General features: G+C 45.8%; 1 protein-coding gene across 1 annotated transcript; it reads left to right on the forward strand.

Annotated features, from left to right (window-relative positions):
• Positions 1-1,039: 1,039 nt before the first annotated feature.
• On the forward strand, positions 1,040-18,876 carry CALCOCO1 (calcium binding and coiled-coil domain 1). The gene is made up of 15 exons (XM_004373959.1): positions 1,040-1,158; positions 3,717-3,896; positions 4,229-4,331; positions 5,122-5,312; positions 7,140-7,298; positions 7,708-7,856; positions 9,540-9,630; positions 13,622-13,777; positions 14,020-14,274; positions 14,733-14,858; positions 15,383-15,478; positions 15,853-15,961; positions 16,191-16,390; positions 16,754-16,860; positions 17,824-18,876. Exons 2-15 carry the CDS (start codon positions 3,738-3,740, stop codon positions 17,999-18,001), a joined length of 2,079 nt encoding a protein of 692 aa, XP_004374016.1. The 5' UTR covers positions 1,040-1,158; positions 3,717-3,737; the 3' UTR covers positions 18,002-18,876.
• Positions 18,877-24,975: the final 6,099 nt, after the last annotated feature.

Here is a 24,975-nt window from a genome sequence, read left to right on the forward strand (position 1 = left end):
GAATTAAAAGCAGGCACTTAGGAGGAGCAAATAAATCCTTACACTGTAATCCCTCAATACAGGAACAGCGAAAGAGATTAATTTTGAATGCCTCAGACTATCTAGACGGGCAGGGCAGGATGCCCAAGTCTTTAACTTGGGATGGGAGTTGGGGAGAGCATGCATCTCTTTCACCTCTCCTAAATAATACTTGAGCAACAACATGTATTGTTATCCTAATTAATTTAAACCAGTTAAAAGGCTTGGGCAAACAGGCCCCCATAAGTAGCTTGTTTGTGAGCTGTGACAGGTTCTGAATTATGCCAGGCTCCCTTTTCAACTTCATTTCCTCACCCCACTGCCCTGCTCACCACCACCCCAGGCAATGTATCCTCTTTCTAGACCCAGAGGCCACTCTAGGGTAGCTCAGTTCAAGTCTGTATTTACAGGCCCCGGCACTAAAATCCTCAAATTAGAAGAAAATGGTCATTGGTGCAGAACACATAGTTTTTTACAAGGTCACAGCTATTAGTTTCCCATCTCTTAAATGGTGGGTCACTTTGGGGTAGCGGCATGAGCATTGAACCTGGAGTCAGGCAATCCTGGTGGAGTTCTACCATTTCATAGCTTTTCTGAAACTTCAGACCGATTCCTTAACCGTTCTGAGCTTTAGTTTCCTAATCTGTAAAGTGTGAATAACAATAATACCTATCTCACAGTGTTGTTGTGAAAATTAAATAAGAAGGCGTACCTGCAAGCGTTCTGACAACTGTGAAGCGTTATACCGAAGGCGTTAAGCCGTAAACCCTCCCCACCCCCAAGAATGCACGTTGCAAACCAGCAACTACCACTAATGCAGCCGTCCTCCTCCTGAGGATTCATGGGATATGAAGTCCTTCGATGGACCTACCCTCGTTTACAGTCACAGAAGTGAGAACTACGCCTCCCAGGATGCTGTGGTGAGTCCGTCCCCAACGGCCGCCCTCTTCTCCGCCCCCCTTGTGCGCCGCCTCCTGGGATGTGTAGTCCTAGATCGGAACCCGCTCGGCCGCATAATGATGCGGAAGAACCACAAATCCCAGAAGCTCTCGCGCCCGCTCGTCTCCTTCCCCTCCCGAAGTCGGAGTGCTGTTTTTGTTGGTGGTGAAAGGTGAGGGGAACAGCTGATCCGTCTATAGGGTAAGAAACTTGGCCTAATTTAGGGGCGATCTTTTGAGGGAGGTCACCCCACTTCCAATCTGTGAAAGGACAGGAAACTATAGAATAGAGATGCGGGGACGTTTGGGTTTTAACACTTTACTGGAAAGGCCACCCCCACTGTTTTGAGAGTTCTTGGTTTCAGGGGGACCCTGAGCAGGGGTGCTTTCAGTCCTTCTCCATAAAGCTTGATACGCTTAGGAGAAATGGGGGGCTAAAGTCTTTGCTCATTCTCTCCCAGGCAACACTTGTTCCCCACAAACCTCCCTTCACACCTGCTCCCCTCCTCCTCCCCAAATCCAAAGGCCTTCACTACGCTGAATCCTTGGATGGGGAGGACCTTCCAAGCTGTAGAATGTCAAGGAACTCTAGAGCCCTACAGAATGGGAGGAAGGGACTCCCCCATATGAACATTTGAATCTGGCTTTACACATACAACTTGAGTGTGCAGAGTTTTCTTTTAGGTTTTGGGGATGTTTCCATCTGTTACGGATTTTATTTGTGGGGAGTATTAGGGGTTCCCCAGGCTTAGATCTTTGGGGACAACTTATTTCCCCTTGGAAAGCCGGAAAAATTGTATTTGAGGAAAACATGGACTAGTTTTAATTAGGGATTTTTCAGAAATGTAAATCCAAAGGAACCCCTTGTCTTTAATTCAGTTTCTAGTTTGGAGGGAGACATCACTCCTTTTTGTAGAGCTGGCCCACCTGTTTTCTGAGTTTCTGTTTAAGTCCATGGCTTCGGCCTGGTGTGGGTTGTGATGTTTGGGGGCGTGCACATGACTAGTGGCAATGGCTGATTGGACACTGTCAGCTGAGGCTGACACAGGATAAAGCTTCGTTAGCCACAGTGGAGGGACAAAGAAGAGGGCCATCTTACTGCGGTGGGCTGAGGAGTTCTCTTGATTGTTATTGTTGTCTGTCATCACCCCACCCCCATATTTTTTGATTAATTCTTCCCGGCTAACTTAGAACACCCCTTCCTCCCAATACCATCCTATAGCATATCTCCAACTACCAATCCAAGCAGATGGAAGAATTCAGGCTCTTAAAATTGATACCAAGGGGAACAGAAAGAAAATGGAGGGGAAGATACTAGAGCTGGGTTAACACCCAGTCAAACCCGTAGGTTTTTTATCCTGCTTCAGGCAGGATCTGGAGAGAAGAATGTTAAGTTCCTTTTGAACTATCTCTCCCTTCCCTCAACATTAAATATGTATCACCCCTTCTCAGGTCCCCTTACTTCCCACCTTCCAATCTGTCTCCTGCCTAGTGGGTGGGACTTTCCTGTTTCCTGGCTCCCACATTCCATCTCCCCCACGCCACCTCTCCTGCCGAGTGTTTAACTCCACCCTTGAAGCAACCGCCTCCAGAATTCTTGGCTTCCTGTAGTGATGAGGTTGAGTGATAGAACCTTTCCTTATATCCACTCAGTCCCTTCAACTCTTGGGTGAGAGCAGGGCTTTGCTTCCCTAGAATTCCTGGGGGTGGACAGCTCATATTGGGGGAGAACACTGAGAGCTCAGGAGCCTGAGGATTGTCCCCTCGGGCCATATTCCAGCTCTGAAGGCTAGATCGTTTCTTTCAGATGTTAGTGTTTTCAGGTTTCATAACTCATTCCTGTGTATAGCTAGGTCAACAACCTCAGGAGCTGGTCAAGAGACCTGCTCAGAATGAAGGGGCCCCGTATCTCAGTTGGTTTTGTGTTCAAGAGCCAAAATATGTGGGGGATGGATGGGGAGATGGAGGCTGAAGAATTCAGAATGCTCAAGGAGGGTAAGAGGTAGAAAAGGAGGGACTGAGGAGAATAGAGCCTGGGATAGTGAGACTTGGTCAATTGGGCAGTGAAAAGGGAGCAGAAATTAGAGACATCTGAACTCTGGGAAGGGTCTATGAACCAGAGAGGGTATAGTGTGAGACAGGGTTGGGACTGACTTGGAAGGCCAGACTTACATTCTAGAGACTAAGAGGAACCTTTAGGGGCTGGAAACCATATATGCCTTCATCTCCAGGTATAGTGGCAAGGGCTGGTATATGTGTGGGCGATAGGGATGTGGAGGGAAACAGATAGAATGGAAAGACTTTGGGATTGTCTTAGTTATCTAGTGCTGCCATAACAAAACATACCTCAACTGGGTGGTTTTAAAGAACAGACATTAGTTTTCTCATCGTTCTAGATGCTAAAAGCCCAAAGCAGGGTCTCAGCTATGTCAATTCCTTCTATGGACCTCTCTCCTAGTTTCCAGTGACTGCTGACAATCTTTGGCGTTCCTTTGCTTGTAGGGGATCATCACATGGCATCTGTCTCCCCCTGTGTGTGTGTCTCTGTGTCTATTTTGCTGTTTTCATAAGACACTATCCAGAAGTGGTTAGGTTTAGGACCTACCCAACTCTGGTTTGACCTTATTAACATAAGAGAAGAAAACCTCAATTTCCAAGAAAGGTCATATTTACAGGTATGGGGTTAGAACTTCAATATAACTTTTTAGTGGGGGGACACAATTCAATCTCTAACAGAGATGTTAACCCTTTCCTTCACAGGAAGGCAGATATCCCAAGGGCATGATGGAGGAATCATCACTAAGCCGGGCACCATCCCGGGGTGGAGTCAACTTTCTGAATGTAGCCCGGACCTACATCCCCAATACCAAGGTGGAATGTCACTACACTCTTCCCCCAGGCACCATGCCCAGTGCCAGCGACTGGATTGGCATCTTCAAGGTATCCCTGGAGCCACTTTTGGCTCGGGCTTACAACCATGGGTTGGTTGGAATAAGGGGAATGAGTGAGTTCTTGGATTTCTACCCCATGTTGACAGAGACAAAGAGAGACAGGTGTCACAGATAACAGGGGCCATCTGTATAAGCAAAGCTGATCTTCTCCCCACCCTAGCCCTGCTCTCCCCTGACACATTAGTGTGTCCCTCCACTTTCCCTGTCTCTCATCATCCTTGCCACTGTAACACCATCCTATTCCCTGTCCAATTCCTCAGCCTCTTCTACCATCCATGGGTAGTAGTCATCATATCTATCTCCCATCTTGGGCTCTTACAGGTAGAGGCTGCCTGTGTTCGGGATTACCACACATTTGTGTGGTCTTCAGTGCCTGAAAGTACAACTGATGGTTCACCTATCCATGCCAGCGTCCAGTTCCAAGGTACAAGGGAAGATGGAAAACCAAGAGGGTGGAGCCAGTGGGATGGAAGTTTAGAAGAAGGTAGTGGGCTCAGAAACATAAAAGTCAGGCTCAGAGGTTAAGGAAAAATAAGTGCAAATAAATATAATGAGAAGTATACCCAACAGGGTTCAGCAGGCATTTAATCATGGGGTTATCACAGAATCAGAGACTCAGTTAGAAGGAACTTTACAGGGCATCTAGTCCAGCCTTCTACCCAAAGAAGGAGGGACTTCTCTTATGGAACTAGGGAATACGGAAGAGGAAAAGTTATCATATATTGAGAAGAAGGTAGTCATTAGATTCTGAAAGACCTGGGTTCAAATCTCAGCTCTGATACATAAAACTGTTTGACCTTGGGCAAATTTCTTAACCTCTCTATGTGCCAGTTATCTTAACTGTAAAAGGGGATGCCTGGCCTGTAAAGACAATATGAGGTTTTAAAATTATACATGTAAAGCTGCTAGCACAGTGCCTGGTACATAGTAAGTACTCAATACATGAACTAGCATTATTATTATAATAGAGGGGGTCGGTTTAGGAAAGAGAGAAAGAAGAGAGATAGGCAGAAAGGAGGGAAAAAATTATCCTGGGGAACAGAAATAGCCTGTGGGAGGTGGAAAGGGGAGGAAACAGTATGTGGAAAACGAAGCAGGGGGCTACAGCTGAGGACAGTGGATGATGAGGTGCACTAAGGGGAAGGGAACCTGCTGAGCACTTATCAGGGTGTGGGATCATAGCTGGAGTCCTGGGTCTGTTCTTCTGCCCACAGCCAGCTACCTGCCCAGACCAGGAGCTCAGCTTTACCACTTCCGATATGTGAACCGCCAGGGCCGGGTGTGTGGGCAGAGTCCCCCTTTCCAGTTCCGGGAGCCAAGGCCCATGGATGAACTGGTCACCCTGGAGGAGGCTGACGGTGGCTCTGACATCCTGCTGGTTGTCCCCAAGGCAACTGTGCTACAGGTGAGAACAGAGTAACAGAGTTTCTCGTGTATAGGAGAGTGGGAGGACAGCTTTCCAGGGGATCCCTTCCTACTTCATCTTCCCTTTGTCTATAGCCTCAACTCAAGTCCTTACTGGGAATTATATAAAGACTTGCCTTCCGGTAAGTCTTAATCTAATGCAGACAGACACAAATATGTCAGCAAGAAAGCAAGCCACCCACAAGCCAGTGTAACTCAAGATTTCAAAATATCTTTTTGAGCCTGCCTTCTCCAAGTGCTACATCCTGCCCTAGGCCCTAGAGGAAGATCCAGAGGGTGGAGGAGGCTACTCTAGGGAACATTCGGAGAAAGAGGAGAATGAGACTCACTTTCAGACCAAGTAAGGAATGAGAACAGATAGGCAGGGCTCCAGATTTGCGCTGCCCAGTGCGGGAGCCCCTAGCCAGTTGTGGCTTTTGAGCACTTGAAATATGGCTAGTCCGAATTGAGATGTGCTGTATATGTAAAATATACACTGGATTTTGAAGGCTTAGTATTAAAAAAAAAATGTAAACTATCTCAATAATTTCTTATATTGATTACATGTTGAAATGATAATATTTTTGTGTACTGAGTTAGATAAAAGATTATTAATTTCACCTGTTTCTTAATATTTTTTTAAAGTGGCTGCTAGAAAATTTAAAATGATATACGTGCATTGTATTATATTTCTATTGGATCACAGAGAGAGAAATTAGGGAGTGGAGGCAGATGTTAGCAAGGAAGACTTCCTGAAGGAAAGCAAGGGCAGGGCCAGATGGGAAGGAAGTGCATACCCCAGACAAGAGGAAAGGCCTGAGGAAGGCTCAGAAGATGAAAATGAGTAGCTTCTCTGTGAATTAGACAAACCTCTGCTCTCTAGAACCCCAAGTCTGATAAACACATAGTATTGACACAAGAATGGAAAGATGTTTATATCAGAGATACGTGAGCTCCTACTCTGTATTCTGGAGTCCGTGGGTGGTACAAATGGTTAATGTGCCAAGAAGTGCCTTGGAAGAAAGGCCTGGAGATCTACTTCTGAAAAATCAGCCATTGAAAACCCTGTGGAGCATGGCTCTACTCTAACACACATGGGTTACTATGAGTCTGAATTGACTTAATGGCAACTGGTTTACTCCATAGTCTGTTTTCACATTCATTATTCTCATTTAAACCTTACAACAACCCAGGCTCGGAGATCACTTTACAGAGAAGGATGCAGACTCAGAGAAGTTATGTAACTTGTTCAAGGTCACATCAGCCAAACCCAAACCCATTGCTGTCGAGTCGATTCCGACTCATAGCGACCCTATAGGACAGAATAGAACTGCCTCATAGGGTTTCAAAGGAGTGCCAGGTGGATTTGAACTGCTGACCTTTTGGTTAGCAGCTGTAGCTCTTAACCACTGCACCACCAGGGCTCCCAAGGTCACATAGGTAGTAAAAATTGTATTGGAGATTTGAACCCAAGTCTATCCACCTCCAGAATAGACAGGGTAAAATTAGGGCAGCCATCCCTTTTGTCTGCGTGAATTGAGAAAGACTTCTGCCAGAAGAGGGATTCTTGCAATCACTGGGTGAGGAAGAGACCACGCCTAGAGTAGGAGAAGGTAAGAGAGGGATGAGCGGTTAAGTGTTCTGTGAGCTGGTCGGTCTGACTGGGAGGCGGGCAGGATTCAGAACACCAAGCCTCCCTTGCGCACTTCTTTATAGCCCATACTGATGTTAACTTCCCAACCCAGAAATGCATCTGGGCAGTGACGGGGACAGGGCCTAGGATGGGTGCTTCACTAGCACATCTCCCTTCTCATATTTCCCCCTCTAGAACCAGCTGGATGAGAGCCAGCAAGAACGGAATGACCTTATGCAGCTGAAACTGCAGCTGGAGGGGAAGGTGACAGAGCTGAGGAGCCAAGTACGGGAGCTGGAGACCACTCTGGCAAGTGCCAGACAGGAGCACACGGAGCTGATGGAGCAGTATAAGGTGGGCGTTGGGCCAGGCAGGGGGCAGAGCCTGGCTGCTCATCCTGTGTCCCAAACCTGGACCCAGTGAAGAGGGTAAAGGGGAGATGTCAGTGGGCTTTTAAGATTGTGTTGGCATCAAGGAAATAGTTTAAAGGAGTAACAAATGGAATTAAACTTGATATGACAGGAAACACTTCCCAAATTTGTAAAGAGGCTCAGTTCTTTGAAAATGGGAGTTCTGGGGGAAGGATGGAGATGTCCACATTCAGAAGTAAGGGAATGTTCCCTCACAGTTTCTTTTCAAGGGAGGTTATGGAGTAGGGGCATGGGAGCAGTCAAACTCTGGCATGCACCTTCTCAGCCTTTGTTGCACTCTTTGAGAGATGAGCTTCAACCTCCCTATTCTTCTGGGGGAACCTTAATTCCAGGGGCTTTCCCAGTCCCATGGAGAGCTCACAGAAGAGAGGGATATCCTGAGCCGGCAGCAGGGAGACCATATGGCACGGATCCTGGAACTAGAAGATGACATCCAGATCATCAGCGAGAAAGTGCTGATGAAGGAGGTGGAGTTGGACAGGTGAGGGGACATCTCCCACTTGTTTCTTATCATTTCCTGTGACTCCTGCACTCCAGCCTCCTATTTCAAGCAGGCAAACTTGGTCCCTGTCTCACGTGGTTTCTCTTTCTCTTCTCAGCCTCACTCTGGGTATTCCAGTTACTGGGGATATCTTTTCTGCCTAGCTCTCTTCCATCTTTCCCAGCCCTATTCTATATTCCTGACCTTCAGAAATAATAATAGTTACCATTTCTTGTGCAACCAAAGCTAAGCAGAAGCTAGGCGTAGAGGGGAGATTTGGAAGAAGAGAATGGATAAAAATAAGTCAATGGAAGATAATAGAGGATAGATTTCAGATTTTTCCACAGGGAAGAGTAAGATTAGACTCTGTTCTTACTATTAGGAAATATTAGAACTGGTGATTCAGGAATGTTATATAATCTCCCTCTGAAAAAAGGTTTTTAAAAATCATAGAATCTTAGCATTAGGAGGAATATAGCACCTACGGTATATAAGAGAAGATATAAGGAGGTGGCCTATTTAAACGTAGAATAGCTGTCATTTTTTATCTCTTGTATAAACCAAACTCTACTCTCCTACAACTTTCACTCATCCGTCCAGATTTAGACTTCTGCAGCCGTATAGAATAAATTTTTTTCTTCCACTAGTCACCTATTATTTCTACCAAACAGCACGAATATTGATCACCTCCCATCCATATCCTTCAAATTTTCACCGGGATAAACACCCCAGGTCTTTCTTTCATCGAATGACGTGATTAAGTTTCTTTCATTCTGTACTGGTAGATTTGATATTTTTTAAAACTCTTTGAAGGAAAGAAGAGTTCTGTCCAACGCCCAGAGCAATGAGTGAATTGATCCCCGAGGCTTCTCTAGGATATGTTACTCTTGCCCTAGGGAGGTACTAGGTGTCTAGATTCTAAGTCATAGAGTAGAAAAGCAGGGATCAGATTAAGTATCTGGAAAAGATTAGAGACTACCTAGGCCAGGGGCTGGCAAACTGTGGTCCACAGACCAAATGCAGTTTACCACTTGTTTATGTATGGCCCATGAACTAAGTATGATTTTTACATTTTTAAATGGTTGGAAAAAATTTAAAGAAAGATATTTTGAGACATCTGAAAATTAATGTAAAATTCAAATTTCAGTGTTCATAAATAAAGTTTTATTGGAACATCCCCATACTCATTTATGTATTATCTGACTGCTTTCACACAACAATGTCAGAGTTAAGTAGTTGCCACAGAGACTGCATGGCCCACAAAGCCAACAGTATTTTTTAGAGGATCCTTTACTAAGAAAATTTGCCAGCTTCTGATCTAGACCAAAAGTTTATAATCAATAGTGACTGCCGTTGTCCAGAAAAGACTGGATGCCTTACCTCTTCAGTGAAAATAACCAAGAAGCCATCAATAATAGGACATTCCTGAAAATGGTACATAAAAGGAAAAGTAAAACTTTTATTTTCAAATTGTGTTCTAGAACCAAGAATCTTGGTTCTTGGGGCTTAAAACTGAATCATCTTGGTTTGTGGATTTGAGCATCCTAGAGCTAAGTGGAGTTCTGGTCCTGGAGGAACACCAGCAGAAGCACTGAAGACAGAGCTTAAGACAGAAGTCCAAGTCCTTCCTTCCTGTCCTGAGTGACCAGTCAAGTTCTCTGACATCCTGCCCCCCACTCACAGGGTTAGAGACACAGTGAAGGCCTTGACTCGGGAACAAGAGAAGCTCTTTGGGCAACTGAAGGAAGTACAAGCAGGCAAGGAGCAAAGTGAGGTAACGGTCTCAACGTTGGTTTGCTTTCTCAATTGTTCATCCAGTGTTTATTGAATTCCTTCTGTGTGCTGGGCACCAAAGAGTATGAAAAATGTAAAGACAAGATTGTTGCACTCTACTAGGAAAGATAAGACATATACCCAAATCGAGATTTGTCAAAGTCAACTATATTAAGTGTCACGAGAAAAGTATAATAAAGTATTATGGAGTTCCAGAGGGGCAGATGAGAGCAAAGACATTAGAAAAGGCTTTTTTAAAGAGAATGTGAACTAGCCTAGTATTTTCAGCCCTTTCTAGCAGCAGAACTCTTTTCCACACCACCACCACTGAAGGCTTACATCTTATGTGGTGCCTCACTGAATAAATAAAAGCAACTTCTTGTTTTTATAAATTATATTTTGAATTTATTTCTACAAATTCAAAGGTAGAGCATTTACTTCTAAGGTCAGTGAAAGCAATTAGGTCATTCTGAAGGATACCAGAATTTGAAATTGGAGGTTATGGATGACTGTTCTGTCAACCTCAGCAGAATACAGCAAATAATTCTGTATTTTGTTTTGATTATACTATATTGAGAACACCCTGAGTCACCCACAAATAGATTCAAATGATAACAATTTTTAAACAGCTCACTTTATAATCTCAGTTTACGCTTCAATTCAATAGAAAATAGAAACTTCATTCTGAGGTTTGCACAAAAATGAATTAACCTGTAAGCACGTGGTGATGGATTGGTGTGTTAACTTGTGAGTTTGTGTTTTTTAACATAATTTTTAATAATTTAGAAGAAATTCAAATCAAATATTAGCTAAACCCCTAAATTACATCCTTAGGACCCTAAGCTTCTATCGAAGATAGTTTGCTCAGCAGTGAAGAAGAGGTAGAGTTTTTTTTTTTTTCTTTCTTTCTTTTTTAATTGTGCTTTAGGTGAAAGTTTATAGCTCAGGTTAATTTCTCATACAAAAATTTATATACATATTGTTTTGTGACATTAGTTGCAATCCCCACAATGTAACAGCACACTCTCCCTTTCCACCCTGTGTTTCCTGTGTCCATTCAACCAGTTCCTGTCCCTTCCTGCCTTCTCATGCTGCCTCTGGACAGGAGCCGCCCATTTGGTCTCACGTATCTGACTGAACTAAGAAACACACTCCTCACGTGTGTTACTTTTTGTTTTGTAGACCTGTCTAATCTTTGAAGAGTAGGCTTCGGGAATGGTTTCAGTTCTGGGTTAACAGAGCGTCCTGGGGCCATAGTTTTGGGGGCTCCTCCGGTCTCTGTCAGATCATTAAGTCTGATCTTTTTACATGAATTTGAGTTCTGCTCCGTACTTTTCTCCCACTCCATCTGAGACTCTCTGTTGTGTTCCCTGTCAGGGCGGTCATTGGTGGTAGCCAGCCACCACCTAGTTCTGGTCTCAGGCTGGTGGAGTCTCTGGTTTATGTGGTCCTTTAGTCACTTGGGCTAATATTTTCCTTGTGTCTTTGGTTTTCTTCATTATCCTTTGCTCCAAGTGGGATGGGACCAATTGATGCATCTTAGATGGCCACTTACAAGCTTTAAAGACCCCAGATGCCAGTCTCCAAAGTGTGATGCAGCACATTTTCTTTTTTTAATTGTGCTTTAAGTGAAAGTTTACAATTCAAGTTTGTTTCTCATACAAAAATTTATACACACATTGTCATGTGACCCTAGTTGCTCTCCCTTTACTGTGACAGCACGCTTCTCCTCTCCTCCTTTCCACCCCGGATTTCTCATGTCCATTCAGCCAGCTCTGACCCTCTCTGCCTTCTCATCTCGCCTTCAGACAGGAGCTGCCCATTTAGTCTCATGTATCTACTTGAGCTAAGAAGCACTCTCTTCACAATTATCATTTTATGTCCCATAGTCCAGTCTAATCTTTGAAGAGTTGGCCTTGGGAATGGTTTTAGTTTTGGGCTAACGGAGATTCCGGGGGCAGAACATTTTCTTAATAAACTTTGTTATGCCAGTTGACCTAGATGACCCCAGAAACTGTGGTCCCCAGGCCCCAGCCCCAGCTACTGTGTCCCTCAAAGTGTTTGGATGTGTCCAGGAAATGTCTTAGCTTTTGCTTTGGTCCAGTTGTGCTGACTTCCCCTGTATTGTGTGTTGTCCCTCCCTTCACCAAAGTTGATCCTTGTCTACTATCTAGTTAGCGAATTCCCCTCCCCATCTCCGCACCCTCGTAACCATTAAATAATGCTTTTTTCTGTGTTTAAATCTTTCCTTAAGTTATTGTAATAGTGGTCTCATCCAATCTTTGTCCTTTCGTGACTGACTAATTTCACTCAGCATAATGCCTTCCAGATTCATCCATGTTGTGAGATGGTTCATGGAATCGTCATTATTCTTTATTGTTGCACATATTCCATTGTTTATATGTACCATAATTTGTTTATCCATTTGTCTGTTGATGGACACCTAGGTTGTTTCCTTCTTTTTGCTATTGTGAACAATGCTGCAATGAACATGGGTGTGCATATGTCTATTCGTGTGACAACTCTTATTTCTCTAGGATATATTTCTAGGAGTGGGATTGCTGGATCGTATGATACTTCTATTTCTAGCCTTTTAAGGAAGCACCAAATCATTTTCCAAAGTGGTTGTACCATTTTACATTCCCACCAGCAGTGTGTAAGTGTTCCAGTCCCTCCGCAACCTCTCCAACGTTTATTATTTTGTGTTTTTTGGATTAATGCCAGCCTTGTTGGGGTGAGATGGCATCTCATCGTAGTTTAAATTTGCATCTCTAATGGCTAATGATTGTGAGCATTTCCTGATGTGTCTGTTAGCCATCTGAATGTCTTTTTTGGTGAAGTGTCTGTTCATATCCTTTGCCCATTTTTTAATTGGTTATTTGTATTTTTGTTGTTGAAGTGTTGCAGTAAGAAAAGGTAGAATCTGAGTAGATAGAGATGAGAGAGAGGAACAGAGAAACACGTCACAAAAGTTTAGAATCCAGAATGCTTGAGACTATTGTATGTGTGAGTCTTGGTTGCGCAGTGTAAGCCCTTGGCTGCTAACGGAAGGGTCGGAACCCACCAGTCACTCTGCAGGAGAAAGATGTAGCAATCTGCTTCTATAAAGATTACAGCCTTAGAAACCCTATAGGGCAGTTCTACTCTGTCCTATAGGATCACTATGACTGAGTCAGTATCGACTAGATGGCAACAAGTGTTGAATGTGTGGGTGAAGGATTTGAGATAAGGTCTAGGTCAGATTGTGGAGGCTGTTGAGTTTAGTCTTTATTTTGTAAGCAGTGAGAAGGCATTGATGATTTCAAGTGGAGGTAACATGTACTTAAAAAACTGTACTTAAAGAGTCAGAACTACGCTTAAAAAGATTTATCTGATTGCCTTGTGGGAGATGAACTAGTTACGAGATTATTCAGTAGTTCAAGCTAGAAGTTACAAGAGCCTGAACTAACCTGATTGTGTCGGTAGTAGAAAAGAGAGAATGACTGTGACCAAAATGAAGATGGAGAAGCAATAGACTTTTCTGTGGGCTGCTAAGGAGGGAACAGAGCCAAGCATGAAACCAAGACATCCAGCCTGAGTGACTTGGGAAGTAGTACCATGGACAGAAATAAGAGTGGGAAAGACTGGGATGGGGTGAAAGGTCTGCTGATTTCATGTAGGTATGCTGAGTTTGAGGGGCCTGTAGGACATCCACACTGAGTTTTGATTTAAGAGGGGGCATGGAAAAGTGGAAATGGGATATGGGGTACCTAGATTCACATAAGACTGTAGGCTGTGAAGCCAGATGCCTCATTTTGGGAGCTGGAAGCTGTATGTTCAGGATTGAGTCCTTTTGAGCCAAGAACCTAAGAAGGACTGGCAAGAGCTGAATGCTTGAGTTTGTGTTCACATCTGAGAAGTAGAACCTTGACCTCTCACATTACAATGGTCTGCCTCCCTACCCACCCCAAATGTGTATACCTCTTTCCTCATCTTCTCTCCACCTCCATCAGGCTGAGCTCCAAATAGCAGAACAGGAGAACCGTCGCTTGAATTTGGAGCTGCAGGAGGCCAAGGCCCGACAGGAGGAGCAGGGTGCTCAGGCCCAGAGACTGAAGGATAAGGTGGCCCAGATGAAGGACACCCTAAGCCAGGCCCAGCAGCGGGTGGTGAGTAGCGGCTCCTAGGTAACAGGAACCAGGTGCTCATTGTAGAAAAGCCTAGATGGCCAGAAGAAAGGGGAAAACACATCACTAAAGACTAAACAACACAATACAACCCTGAGTCCTCAATGTGGTTGGTGGAGGGGGTGGGGGATGGAGAATCTGATGGAGGAGGAAGCGTGCTTATCTTCCTAGTTTACCAGTGATTCACTGAGAGCTCTGATCTCCATCTCTCCCTTTCTTCTGAGGCTGAGTTGGAGCCCTTGAAGGAGCAGCTTCGAGGGGCCCAGGAGCTTGCAGCCTCAAGCCAGCAGAAAGCAGCCCTTCTCGGGGAGGAGCTGGCCAGCGCAGCAGGAGCCAGGGACCGCACCATGTCTGAGCTACACCGCAGCCGCCTGGAAGTGGCTGAAGTCAACGGCAGGCTGGCTGAGCTCAGTCTGCACTTGAAGGAAGAAAAAAGCCAGTGGAGCAAGGAGAGGGCAGGGCTGCTGCAGAGTATGGAGGTAGAGGCATGGGGGGACCTGGCCGTGGACCACAGCCACTGCCCCTATCTCTATGAGGACTGCTGTGTGTGGTCATATACTGTGGAAGGAGAGAAAGAGGTTACAAACCTCAGAGGACTTAGGGATGGTAGGAGCAATAAAGGAGATACATTCCACTTTCCAGGCATGACCCATCCCTAACCAAGGTATCCTAATCCTGATCTCCATAGCACCTTTCTTGACTGCCATCCTTGATTCCGAAACATTTAGCAGCCCTGCCAGAACGCCCATTCTTGATCCTTCATTCAGGGTATATAGCAAATGGAGAAGGCAAGAAGGGTAAATGGGTTCAAAAACAATTCAATTCAGTTCAATTAATTAAATAAAGGAAAGGACACAGAGAAGGATAGTGCTATTGCCAGTGGCATCACTTTTTCTTCACCTGCACCCTCCCATCTTCCTTGCTGGCCCTCTCCCAGGCAGAGAAGGACAAGATCCTGAAGCTGAGTGCAGAGATCCTTCGACTGGAGAAGGCCGTTCAGGAGGAGAGGACGCAAAATCAAGTGCTCAAAACTGAGCTGGCCCAGGAAAAGGATTCTAGCCTGGTGAGATACCCAGCCACCCACGAGTCCTAGCCCATGTCCTCCTGATGTATCAGTACCCCTTCTATCCATCTTGGGTGTGGGCTCGAAGAGTTAGATGCTCACTTATATGTTGGGTGGCATATACTTACACCCCCCCAAGCCCTCATTGGCTGAAACATGCCATGTCCTTTTATGCTCTCAGGGCACACATCCTGAGCTTAGTAGGGATGACTTAGAAGAACTATAGACTGCTACCCTGGTATGACCAAGGCCTCTGCACCCTAGCCAAGAAGGTGTCATCCAGGTCCACACTCTAGAGACAGAGGCTGGGACTCAGACAACTGAACCTCCTGTGGGCAAGACAAGGGACTCATGCAAGAAGAGTGTTGCAGCTTCCCGTGTGTGTGTCAGAGCAGGAGAGAAGCAAAGCCATGTAGAAACAGATAATCAGATTCCTGGTTCCAGGTTGTCGGGTCCAGGTCCTAGATCCCAGGTTCTTGGAGATACATTCTAGGCTCCAGATTCCGTCTGGCCTTTTCCCTCAGGTACAGTTGTCAGAGAGTAAGCGGGAGCTGACAGAGCTGCGGTCAGCCCTACGTGTGTTCCAGAAGGAAAAGGAGCAGTTGCAGGAGGAGAAGCAGGTGAGAATCTGTGACTCAGGCCCCCTGGATGCCAGAGTTTAGGACTTGAGAGCTAGAAACTTTGTCTTTTTGTCATCTCTTGGTTTAGAAGCTGGTATCTCTAGGAAGGCCCAGAGGCTAAAAATGGGACCATGGATCCTCTTGTTAGCTGACTTGGCAGGACAGGGGAGAAGTGACAGGGAAGGGAGGGACATAAGCGACGAAGGAGGGCTCCTGAGGGGCAGGGGATGTACCTTAAGTTGCCCTACTCTTTGCTGAAACATCTAACCCTGAAGAGCTAAGAGTTCATCGTGGATGTAGGGAAGAGTTCTGCTGGCCAGCAAGCTTGGCATCTCCCAGCCTCTAGCACTTGCCTCTTTCCTCCCCAACTCCAGGAACTGCTAGAGTACATGAGAAAACTGGAGGCCCGCCTGGAGAAGGTGGCAGATGAGAAGTGGAATGAAGATGCTGCCACAGAGGATGAGGAGGCCGCTGCAGGACTGAGTCTGTACACTCCAAATCTTGTGACACCTCTTCCCCACGCCCCTTCCGCCTTGCTGGGGAAAGCTCCATGTGATCCCTCTGGGAGATGCCTCTGCCTTCTATGTGTTTTGCCTTTTTTCTTCCCAGACCCTGGGCCTGTTTAAGTTAACTATATCCCTCTTCCAGAGGAGACAGAGCAGATCCAAGCTCTAACAGTGCATCCTTCTCTGCCTACTTCCCTCGCCTACAGGCTGCCCGGCAGTTCTGACAGACTCAGAGGACGAGTCCCCAGAAGACATGAGGCTCCCACCCTATGGCCTGTGTGAGCGTGGAGATCCAGGCTCCTCTCCAACTGGGCCCCGAGAATCTTCTCCCCTAGTTGTCATCAGCCAGCCAGCCCCCATTGCTCCCCACCTCTCAGGGCCAGCTGAGGACAGTAGCTCTGACTCGGTGAGCCGTGAGGGAGACCAAGCAGGAGCAGTAAGGAGGGGGTAGGGCCACACCCAGCTATTCCAGCCTCCAAACAAAAAATCTTAGCCCTGCAGGGCTCTATTTTTTTCTTAGAGGAGAGGAGGCAGGCATCTGCCCACCTCTCTTCAAGGCCACTCAACATGTGCCATCCCAAAACCCAGTCCAACCCAATAGCCCTCACTATTTCTAGTGCCTGCTCCCCCACATTCATTCTCTTCTTATCCACCAGCCCCCATCAAAACACCTCTCCTGGCTGCTCTTTTCTTACCTGTCCCAATTTGCTGCCCCCCTCCCCTCTTGGGACACCACCCCAAATCCCAACCCTGTATCTTTGGTGTCTAGGAGGCTGAAGATGAGAAGTCAGTCCTCATGGCAGCTGTGCAAAATGGGGGTGAGGAAGCCAACCTGCTGCTTCCTGAACTGGGCAGTGCTTTCTATGACATGGCCAGGTGAGTGCCAAGTGGGGAAGACAGGGAGGGAGGTGGGGGGATGCAAGTGAAAAAGGGCATCCGTGTAAACAGTCACACGCCCTTCCTCCAAGGCCCCCCTTCTTGGCCATAGCCAAGAAAGGAGATAGGAGGTGTGGTTGACACAGAAAATTAGCCACTACCCAAATTCCAGGTGCCTTCAGGTTATCCCTCCCCCCATATCACCAGTGCAGATGTGCACTCAGAGGCCCTGCCTGTAATTGGCTTCTGTGTTGTTCTAGCACCATCTTCCGTGGAGCCCAAATTGCCCTGCATCCCCTCTCTCTTGCCCCTTCCCCTTCCCCAGCTACCAGGTAGGTACCTAGGCTTAGGGGAGGAAGGGAGGTGACCAAGGTCCCCAGGGATAGGGGAAGAGAGAAGACTGGGATCCAGCATCCATCTGGCTGCTCCTGAGATGCTGTCCCTCTTCTCTGACTTCCCTGGGGACCCTTTGGGAGGTGAAGCTGCAGGAGTGGGGGACTCAGGTATCAGATTACTCCCTCCAGTTTTCTCTTTTCTTCCCTGGGTCAAGAAGGGAGGGAGGAGGAAGAGAGATTCTTTCATCTAGAGCCCATCTTTGCCTGGATATGAGATGGGCTCCAAGTAGGGAGGGGGTGATGCTAACATCCTTCTAGGCTGGAACAGGAAGATGAAGGACGATGTCAGACTCATTTTCAGCCTCATTAGGCGGCAGACAGAGATGGAGGGAGGAGAGCAGAAGGTTGGGGGATGGGCTCTGCACTACAGAGGCCAGCAGGGACTAAAGAGAGGACATGAGGAACAAGATACTGGAGGAGAGGCCAGGAAGGAGAATGACCAGTATGCTTCGTTAGGAACAGGATCATCTGGGAGCCCAGATACATGGGTCCCTCTTCCTGAGATCTGCAAGTCAAGAAGGGCAGGGAACACACTGACCCTCTCCTTTTCCCCTCCATCTCTCTCTAGAGGCTTTGCAGTGGGTTCCCTGTCAGAGGCCAGCACTGGGGGCCCTGTCATCCCCCCGTGGAAGGAATGTCCTATCTGTAAGGAGCGCTTCCCTGCTGAGAGTGACAAGGATGCCCTGGAGGACCACATGGATGGACACTTCTTTTTCAGCACCCAGGACCCCTTCACCTTTGAATGATCTCCCATCTCCCTAGTACATACACAAATGTACACGTACACACATACACACACACTCACGCACAGATGTACCCATAGGTCTCATGCCTATTTTCCATCACACTGGGCAACATCAGATTCCGTTCCCTAAGAACTGCCCTTGGTGTGCTCCTGTTTCATCCCAAGCTGTCTAACTTCATCCTCTCCTACCCGGCTTTTTTGTCCCAGACAGGGGTCCTTCTTGGAAGCAGTGGCTGAATTTACTCCTGAAAGCAGTTTTGGAGGAACCAGGATGAAGGAGGCCTTCGCCTGTGGAAATAGAATCATCCACTCCTAGCCCTGGCTGCCTCTGTCATTCTCACCAGCCACCAAACCACCAGGGCATCCACACTCATACATACACTCATACACACTCCCCTCTGATGCCCTGAAGCCAATTGCTGGGGCACCCCACCCTCTCTTATTTGGGGTTTGTGTTTGTTTACCTGAGTGTTCTCTTGAGGCCTGCGTAGAGGCAGCAGCATGGACGTGATGACCTCTTCAGTTCTCTTTCAGTTCTAAGCTTCATTGATTTCCCTTTCTGTGCCCCCCACCATTGCCTTTTGGTCTAACCCCAGCCTTATAGCATTAGATGTTAAGTTTGGAGGTTTCTTTTGTATTTTTGAGGTTTCCCGTACTTTATCTCCTGCCCCTCCCTGCCACTCCCCCCAGCATCCTCACATGGATAGAAGTAATGCATTTGTGCCTTTCTGTGAGGGATAGGGGAGCAAGTGGTCCCAGGGGTCGCATTTCCCAGCCCTTCCTCCCTCCCAGGTCACCCCACAGCAATAAGAGCTTCCCCTCTGATATCCCTGACTGCTACCTGTAGTATGGACAGATATATTTATATGATATGTATAACTATTCTAATAAAATGTGTTCTTATCACAAGTGTGACTAGAGCGAAGAGGACCCAGCCGTCTGCCTCTTAGATCCTGGTGGAGGGGTGGAGGAGGGAGGGGAATCATCTCTGCCTTCTGGAGGAGGATGCTGGGCGGTTATGTTTTCCAATTGCGCCTTCTGGTGTGTTGGCTACCAGTGTGAAGAGGAAGAGGGATGAAGACCTTTATCTTAGATGGGAGGTCTGGCTTGGGGAATTCTGCAGTGGGGTAGGGCGCAAAGTGATGGTTCTACATCTGCTTGGGGTTTAGTCCCAGGGGTGAGATGGGGTGGCACCCAGGGTACCAGGCCAAGGTGCAGCGTGTGTGCAGTGGAAGAGAGGGGGGAGGTTTCCACCTTGGGCCAAAGAGCAGACGTTACTCCTGTCAAAGGTGCACACCTTTGAGTATTAGTGAAAAATGCCCTAAGCCCCGTCTCTGAAGACTATATTCCTCTCATCCCTATTTCCCTCTCTCCTGTTGCCTTCCTCACACACCCATATGCACACACTGACTCCGCAGTCACAAAAACACATTCATCCACTCTAACCAGCTTCACAGGATAATCAGACACATACACAGCATCGTAAAGTATTTATTAAGGACCTGCGTGCTCACCAAGGCTCTCAGCAATCCCCCGCGTAAACACATGCCTACAGCCCCCTTGTTCTCTGTCCCGATAGTTCCCTTATCAGCCACCCTCCATTCCCTTCAGGGCCCCTGGTGGACCACCCCCACCATTCCCTCTCTCCATACACCTGAAACCCTCCTGTCCACCCCCCTTCCAGCCTTACCTGGATGACATCTTACATCCTTCCTTTTTTCACTCACGTTTCTGTCTCCTAGCAACCCCATCTCATTCCCTGAATCCCTTCCAAGGAAATTAAGAGATAATGGATCTCTCCTCTCTCCATCTCAGCCCCTCTTTATTGATCCTCCTTTAATGAAAGTTAATTATAACAATGATTTAATTAATAGAATCCCTCTCTTCCTTTATTGCTTCCCGTATTAAGACGGTTAATAAATATGAGCTGGGCTGACAGAGGCATCCATCACCCGCCTGGGATTCCCTCCATCCCTCCTTTTACCCTGCCTCTTCCCCCCTCCCTCTCTTGGCCTATAAACTTGCTGGGGTAGTGGGGGTTAATCAGAGAGGAATTATGAGCCAACATCCCCAGCAGGAGGTGCATTTAATGAAATCACTTCTGATTTATGTCTGGGGGAGGTTGGGGAGGCAAAAATCTGGAACCCAGGCATCCTGGCTTCCAGAAGGCTGGCCCCCTAGTGCAAAAGAGGCAAGTGGGAGACAAAAACAAGGACCTAGACCCCCTGTTCACCCCACAGCCCCCGCCAAACCACACACACCCCTACAGGAGCTACATGGGTAGCTGCACAAGGCCACTGACACAGAGGCTGCCGCTCTAAAGTGCTTATGGGGACTATAGTGTAGGTTTTGTTCTCTCCCTCCTCCAAAACTTGGCATGAGTCCCACCCGCCTCCTTCCTTTCTCTCTAACCCTGTCCTCCTTCACCTTCCCAAACCTGCTCCATACTCTGCTCTCCACAAAGACCCCCAGTCCCTCACCAGACACCTTAACCCTGATATCTAGAGTTCCCAGCTGCTCTTTTCTCTGCCCTTTTTATATTTTTTTGATGTGCGATCTGTGCTTTCAGACTGGGAGTTCCCCAAAAGTTTGGAGCCATTTCTCTTCCTTCCTCATGATTTACCTACCCCTGTAGCTAACCAAAAGGTTGACAGTTCGAATCCACCAGCCACTCCTTGGAAACCCTATGGGACAGTTCTTCTCCGTCCTATAGGGTCGCTATGAGTCAGAATAGACTCAACAGCTACGGGTTTGTTTTTTATTTATTTAGATAGGTATGGCCAAGGCATGGCCCCTCACACAGGAGCACAGGTAAAGGTAATTGACTGCATATATAGGGAGGTAAGACAGCTGGGTTCCAATTCTAGTCAGTCTCTTACTCATTATGTTGTATTTGGCAACTCAGCCTTTCTGCTTATTGTCCTTTCCCAGCATCCATGCAGGAACTGATGAACCTGAATGGAGTTGAGATCCTAGCGTGAAAAGAAGATCTAGACTGAGTATCAGCAAATAGGAACTAGTATAATTGTGTGTTAGTATTTGGTGATAGATGCATGAATCCAAACACATCACTCCTTGTTTACAGAGCCTCAAATGGCTGCCTGTTACCGACAGGAACATGAAGTGCAGATCGCTTAGGGTGACAGTCTGGGTCCTCACCGTCTGGTCCCAACTTGCCTTTCCATTTCCCACCCTACTCAATGGAACCTTGTATTCTAGTTTTATGGAATCACTCCTTAGAACTATACACTACTTTTACGTGCTTTCACCCCAGCTCAAAGGACACCTTCTCCTTGAAGCCCTTCTTGACTTCCTTCAGGCAAAGCCAATCATTCCCCTAAAATATCACAAGCAACACTTTGTAAAAGCACACTGCATCATGTTAACAAGTTTTTATTTCTTCTGTCTATACTATAAGCAACTTGAGGGCAGAGATTGGCACACAGGTCCAGTTTTCCAAAAATAATTTTAAAAATTATTTTAAAATTTCATACATACAAAAGAATATATATGTCATATATAAGGGAAAAAGAATAATAAAGTGAATACCATTGGAGTCACTATGAAGCTTTAAAAAAATCAGACATTACCAGTACCATTCAAGTGCCCTGTATAACCAAAAAAACTTTATGGAGTGTTTTTTATGGGTCAAGTTCTGGAAACAGATGGGATAGCCAAAAACTCTGCCTTCAAAAAGCTCATAGTCAACATAAACCAACAAATACAAGAAAGCATGACAAGTGCTATTTTTAGAGGTATGCATAGGGTGCTATGGGTCCACAGAGGAGGGATATATAGCCAAGACTGGGGGAGACAGAAAGCTTCCCAGAGGTGACATTATGAAAGCTAAGTCTTAAAGAATTAGTAGATGTAAGCCAAACATGTGTATGCAGGAGGAATAGAATGTGCAAAGACATAGCTTGCTCAGAGGTCTAAGCACTCAGGTTGGGCTGCCGAGTGAGGGTGGTACATGGTATGGAAAGTGAAGCTGGAAGGGTATACTGCTGACATTTACGCATGCATTCACTCAACAAATATTAATTGAAGGCCCACTTTGTGCCAGGCTGTATTCTAGGCACTGGGGGGAAAGAATGAATAAAACAGGAATGCCTGCCCTCATGGAGCTTACACTCTATTGCCAGATAATGAAAGTTCAGATGAAGCAGTTGGGTACATATTGTAATAACTCAGGCAAAAAATGGTGAGCACCAGAAGAAAAGAGGCAGAATTATTTAGGATGCAGAATTAATGGGTCTTGATTATGATTAGATAAGGAATGTGAACAAAAGGAATCAAGATGATCCCAGATTTCTGGTTTCAGTGACCAGGTGGCTGGTGATGCTATTCACCAAATAAATACAAATGGATACATATATTTATAGAAAGAGAAGATGTTTGGCACACTTTTGGCTTGTTGAATTCCCAGAATCTGGGATCTTCAGGAGAGGTCCAGTAAGTAGTTGGATAGAGATTTAAGTCGTGAGATCAAGAAATAGTTAAGATCTAGAAATTTAAGATCCATGAATATATAGATGATGAGAGTGAAGAAAGATCACCCAAATCTCCCTGCATGTAGAGTGAGAGGGTAAGAGGGCCAAGGGCTGAACCTAAAAGAGTATTAACATGTAACGGAAGTACAGAGAGTGCAGAGTCACAAAGAAGACTGAGAAAGATCAGTCAAGGAGGCAGGAAGCAAATCAGGAGAGATGAATCAAGGAAAGCCCAACAGTGTCAGGTGCAACAGAGAGGCCAAGGAAATGACTCCTGGAAACCAATGGATCAGCAGCCAGTCACTGGTGGCTAGGCAAGAGGAGCTTGAGAAGAGGGTTGGAGGTGAAAGTTATTCAGCAGCTGGGTTTCATAAGGCTTGCAATGGACACACAGTTCTTCTGATCTGTGGGAATTAGGAATATGTCTCCAGAATCACATAAAAATGAGGGCTTCTAAGTCAAGATGTAAGAAAAATCAAGGGCAGGAACCAAGATGTTTAAGACTCTAACATCAAAGAGCCTGCTACCTCTGATGAGCCAGGTATGAGGCACAGTCTAAATTAACTTAAAGCCCAAGCCTGTGCTATCGACTGTGGTAGTCACCATCCACATGTGACTACTGAGTACTTGAAATGTGACTAGTCCAAATTAAGAGAGGTCTGTAAGTGTAAAATACATATCAGATTTCAGGGGAAAAAAATGTAAAATACCTTATTAGTAATTTTTATATTGATTACATGTTCAAATTATAATATTTTGCATATAGTAGGTTAAAATGTATTATTAAAATTAGTTTCACATTGTTCTTTTTACTTTTTTAATGTGGTTAATAGAAAATTTAAAATTACATATGTGACTCTCAATGTATTTCTATTGCACAGCACTGGCCTAAGTCCTGCCACAGAATAGGAACCTCCAGAGCCTGGACATCCTTAGACTGCCCCCCATGTTCTTTAATCACCCCAGACTCCCAACATCTCTCCTGGAAGAGAGACAAAATGCCTAGAATTTCCAAGACTGCATTCTAAATGTCCCCCCATACTCTATACTCCCAACCCCATAACCTATGACCAGAGATTCCAGTCCTCAATATCTCATCTCCAGTTGACCCTATTCTGGTCCCTTACACTTTTTGTTTCTGCAGTTCTGTCAATACTCATGAGAGCAGGGATGTCCTATTCTAAATCTGACAAAAGCGAATTTTTTTCCTGAGTTAGAGTCCAGAATCTCTCTTCCAACTCTGAATGGAGAAGCCACACTTTTCTTCTTATTCCCCCTCACCCCAATTTCTCAACTCCCTCTTCCTTTTCTCCTTTCTGAAACTGTTGGAAATCTCCCAAACTGGTGGAAATGTGATGTCATGGAAATCACACAGGTTTTCAAACCCCATAGACCTAGTTTGTCATACTCCCTAGTCATGTAACCTTGAAAAAAACACATTTCTCTGAGCCCTCCTTTGCAAAATGTGTGTAACACCTACCTGGAAAAATTATTGTGAAGATTAAATGAGATTAAATAGGTAAAATGTCCTGTACAGAGCCTGACACAGAGTGGGTACTTCGTGATTTTGGGTTTACCACTTTGCTTCTTTCCCCTGCATATCTGGAGAAGTAGAGGTTTAAAAAAAAAAAGAAGAGCAAGATCAGGTCCGTATATATGGACTCATAGGACCTCAAAACCAAAAGGCTCTTAGAGATTATTTCCAACTTCCTACTCACTGCAAAAATTCCCTGGACTACATCCCTCATTGCCAGTTATCCAATGTCTGCTTAAGTATCTCCAGGGGCCATTCACTGGTTCACTCAGTAAACAAGAACAAGGCACTGTGGGAGCCACAAAGACAGGCAGACACAGATCTTGCTAGTAAGAAGCTTATACAATAGTGAAAAGGACATATAGAGAAATAACTATAAGGTAAACATGGTATGTGCCAATTTAGGTGTCATGTCAGAGAGCTAACAATCTTACAAGGTAATCCATGCTCAACAAAGGGTAGCTCTAATGTTAGAATCCCTCCCAAATCTCAGGCCTCACTTTTCGCATTTGGTTCATGAACAAGTAGCCCAAATTCTTCCACACCAGAACATGGGTGGTCCTAAGGAGGAAATTGCTGCAATTGTCTTGGAATTCCAAGCGAGTATGGACATGGGAGAGGTTAGAATGGGTGAATGGGAGGACAGGTATGGGTAGAACTGGGATTAGCTGCAAAATCCTTCCAGCCTCAAGATTGGTCCAAAGGACAAATGGACCACAACTACCACAGCTTCCACTAGACTGAGTCTAGTACAACTAGATAGTGCCTGGGTACCACCACTGACTGCTCTGACAGGGATCACAATAGACGGTCCCGGACAGAGCTGGAGAAAATGTAGAACAAAATTCTAACTCACAAAAAAAAGACCAGATTTACTGGCCTGACAGAGACTGGAGAAACCTCGAGAGTATGGCCCCTGGACACCCTTTTAGCTCAGTAATGAAGTCACTC

The sequence above is a fragment of the Trichechus manatus genome, unplaced genomic scaffold (assembly GCF_000243295.1).
Source record: "Trichechus manatus latirostris isolate Lorelei unplaced genomic scaffold, TriManLat1.0 scaffold00027, whole genome shotgun sequence".
In the NCBI taxonomy this organism is placed as follows: Eukaryota; Metazoa; Chordata; class Mammalia; order Sirenia; family Trichechidae; genus Trichechus; species Trichechus manatus.